Source organism: Aotus nancymaae, unplaced genomic scaffold, assembly GCF_030222135.1.
Source record: "Aotus nancymaae isolate 86718 unplaced genomic scaffold, 86718_ANA_hifiasm-v0.15.2.pri h1tg000004l, whole genome shotgun sequence".
Lineage (NCBI taxonomy): Eukaryota > Metazoa > Chordata > Mammalia > Primates > Aotidae > Aotus > Aotus nancymaae.
In genome coordinates this window covers 43,231,924-43,235,100 of record NW_026988415.1, presented here as the reverse complement: position 1 = coordinate 43,235,100, position 3,177 = coordinate 43,231,924, and the positions used below count along the sequence as shown (strand labels likewise).

Sequence of the window (3,177 nt, the reverse complement as noted above, 5' to 3'; positions counted from 1 at the left end):
GAAATTACCTAATTACCTGCTTCTCTTTCTATCTCTGTCTATGCCTTTGTCTGTCTGTCTCTCTCTCTCTCTCTCTATATATATATAGATACACACATACACATATATAAAATAGTTACCTGGGGAGCGCGTCGAGCCAGGCGAGCCCCCGCGGCGTCCAGGAGCGGGTCCAGGCTCCTGTTGTCGCCGCCGCCGCCAGGCGCAGCATTTTTATTCAGGCGACGCTTAAGGGAGCCCGGTCGCGCCCGGTGCATTGTGGGAGCGGCCCGCGGCCCGTTTTCGGGAGGAGGCGGAGGGCGCAAAGCGAGCCGGTGGATCCGTATTATGCAGCCATTAAAAATGAGGAGTTCGCGTCCTTTGTAGGGACATGGATGAACCTGGAAACCATCATTCTCAGCAAACTGACACAAGAACACAAAACCAAACACCACATGTTCTCACTCATAGGAGGGTGTTGAACAAGGAGAACACATGGACACAGGGAGGGGAGCACTGTACACGGGGGTCTGTTGCGGGGGAGTGGGGGGGGACAGCGGGGAGGGGAGTTGGGGAGGGATAGCATGGGGAGAAATGCCAGATATGGGTGAGGGGGAGGGAGGCAGCAAATCACACTGCCATGAATGCACCTATGCAACAACTTTGCATGTTTTTCACATGTACCCCAAAACCTAAAATGCAATAAAAAAAAAAAAAAAAAAAAAAGAACCCAGCCAACCCTCAGAGGGAGGGCAGGGACTGAGCTGTGAGGAGAGCGGGCCCCAGAACCGTGTCTATGCGGGAGTCCTTTAACCCGGAAAGTTACGAATTGGACAAGAGCTTCCGGCTAACCAGATTCACTGAACTGAAGGGCACAGGCTGCAAAGTGCCCCAAGATGTCCTGCAGAATTTGCTGGAATCTTTACAGGAGAACCACTTCCAAGAAGATGAGCAGTTTCTGGGAGCCGTTATGCCAAGGCTTGGCACTGGAATGGATACTTGTGTCATTCCTTTGAGGCATGGTGGGCTTTCCTTGGTTCAAACCACAGATTACATTGACCCGATCGTAGACGACCCTTACATGATGGGCAGGATAGCATGTGCCAGTGTCCTCAGTGACCTCTACGCAATGGGGGTCACAGAATGTGACAATATGCTGATGCTCCTTGGAGTCAGTAATAAAATGACTGACAGGGAAAGGGATAAAGTGATGCCTCTGATTATCCAAGGTTTTAAAGACGCCGCTGAGGAAGCAGGAACATCTGTAACGGGCGGCCAGACAGTACTAAACCCCTGGATTGTGCTGGGAGGAGTCGCTACCACTGTCTGCCAGCCCAATGAATTTATCATGCCAGACAATGCAGTGCCAGGGGACGTGCTGGTGTTGATGAAACCCCTGGGGACACAGGTGGCAGTGGCTGTGCACCAGTGGCTGGATATTCCTGAGAAATGGAGTAAGATTAAGCTTGTTGTTACCCAAGAAGATGTAGAGCTGGCCTACCAGGAGGTGATGATGAACATGGCGAAGCTCAACAGGACAGCTGCAGGACTCATGCACACATTCAACGCCCATGCGGCCACTGACATCACGGTCTTCGGGATTTTGGACCACGCGCAGAACCTGGCCAAGCAGCAGAGAAACGAGGTGTCATTCGTCATTCACAACCTCCTGGTGCTGGCCAAGATGGCTGCGGTGAGCAAGGCCTGTGGAAACATGTTCGGCCTCATGCACGGGACCTGCCAGAAGACCTGAGGCGGCCTTCTGATCTGTTTACCACGTGAGCAAGCAGCTCGGTTCCGTGCAGAGATAAAGTCCCCCAAATATGGTGAAGGCCACCAAGCATGGATTATTGGGATTGTAGAGAAGGGTAACCGCACAGCCAGAATCATAGACAAACCCCGGATCATCGAGGTCGCACCGCAAGTGGCCACTCAAAATGTGAATCCCACACCGGGGGCCACCTCTTAATCTAGACAGAAATAGCTGTTTGGTTTTGTTTTTAAATAGCTCTTATTTCTTTTATCATCACTTCAATTAAAGACCGTAAACAACAAAAATCTCATTGTGTCTACACATCGGGTGACCTTAGGTTGGTTTGTAAGTGGATACAATTAATAAAATAAAATCCATTGCCTTTTCTTCCTGTTATATTAACTGAAGATGCGCCTAATCTTGAGGCAGCTTTTGAGTTGAGAATTATATTGTTATCCAATACTGTTGATTCATTTTGAATCTTTAGACACTTATCTCTTGCTGCATAGGCTGTTTTTAAAGGTGCTTTCACATAGCACAGACATTACCAATATTCGTGTCAGATAGCAGTTGGTGTCTTTTCATTTTGTGTATATTTATCATATAAGTCTGGTTTTTTTTTAAGTGTCTTGAATGGTTTTCTGGAGAGACGGCATTGGTAAGTGGCACATGATGGTATCCCAGTCGTAAGAGGGTTGCATGATTCCTTTGAGTTTTTGGTTTGGAAAGCCTAGTCTTGTCTCTCAAGAGCATCTTGGACCCAGGACATTCTCCAGTAGTGCATTCAGTTCAACACGGCAAGTGCTTCACTGCATGGAAAACACTTTGAAGACAAAAAAGAAATCATGTTTCTTTTTTTGTAGTCTTCCTGATATTTACAGTAATACCATTAACTGTTTTCTTTATCGATAGCAAAAAAGCATACTTTTTGCAATGTAATTAGATGTTCTATAGTACTACAAGGAATTGCCTTCCAAAAGGAGGTTCATGTATGATACTCATTTACAATTCAATATATAATTAACTACGCAGATAATTTTTAAATATGATCAATAATAAAGACTGTTCTGTGGATGGTAGTGTTTAATACATTTTATATTTTGTATAGTGATTTCAGGCCTTTTGTTTTCTTAAAATCAGCAGCTACTTAGCCTAATTCTTAGCATTATTTTGTCCTTTGCGCCAGTACATTTTTGTGCACACTTTCTGTGATCTGTGTTAAAAACCTGCGTTGCCAACATTGCAGCTCGAACTTAAACTTGTTATTCAAATAAATATTTAATTTTAAAAAAATAGTTACCTAATTAACTGCTACTCTCTCTCTCTGTGTACACATAGAGTGTAGTAGGTAATTTATATATCTATAGATAGATAGATGGATAGATAGATAGACAGATATAGTGAGAGAGAGAGAGAAAAGGTCTTTCTCTGTTACACATGCTTGAGTG

At 45.1% G+C, this 3,177-nt stretch overlaps 1 protein-coding gene across 1 annotated transcript; it reads left to right on the top strand.

Moving 5' to 3' along the window:
* The first annotated feature begins 324 nt into the window (after positions 1-324).
* LOC105716924 (selenide, water dikinase 1-like) lies at positions 325-1,981 on the top strand. Its single transcript, XM_064383919.1, has 2 exons — positions 325-359; positions 763-1,981. The coding sequence occupies exons 1-2, from the start codon at positions 325-327 to the stop codon at positions 1,727-1,729; spliced, it is 1,002 nt and encodes a 333-aa protein (XP_064239989.1). The 3' UTR covers positions 1,730-1,981.
* The last annotated feature ends 1,196 nt before the right edge of the window (positions 1,982-3,177 follow it).

Excerpts from the sequence above, each read along its gene's own strand:
- LOC105716924 (XM_064383919.1), top strand. The coding sequence starts at position 325 with ATGCAGCCATTAAAAATGAGGAGTTCGCGTCCTTT. Across the intron at positions 360-762 it reads ATGAGGAGTTCGCGTCCTTT|AACCGTGTCTATGCGGGAGT; the intron begins GTAGGGACATGG and ends AGCGGGCCCCAG.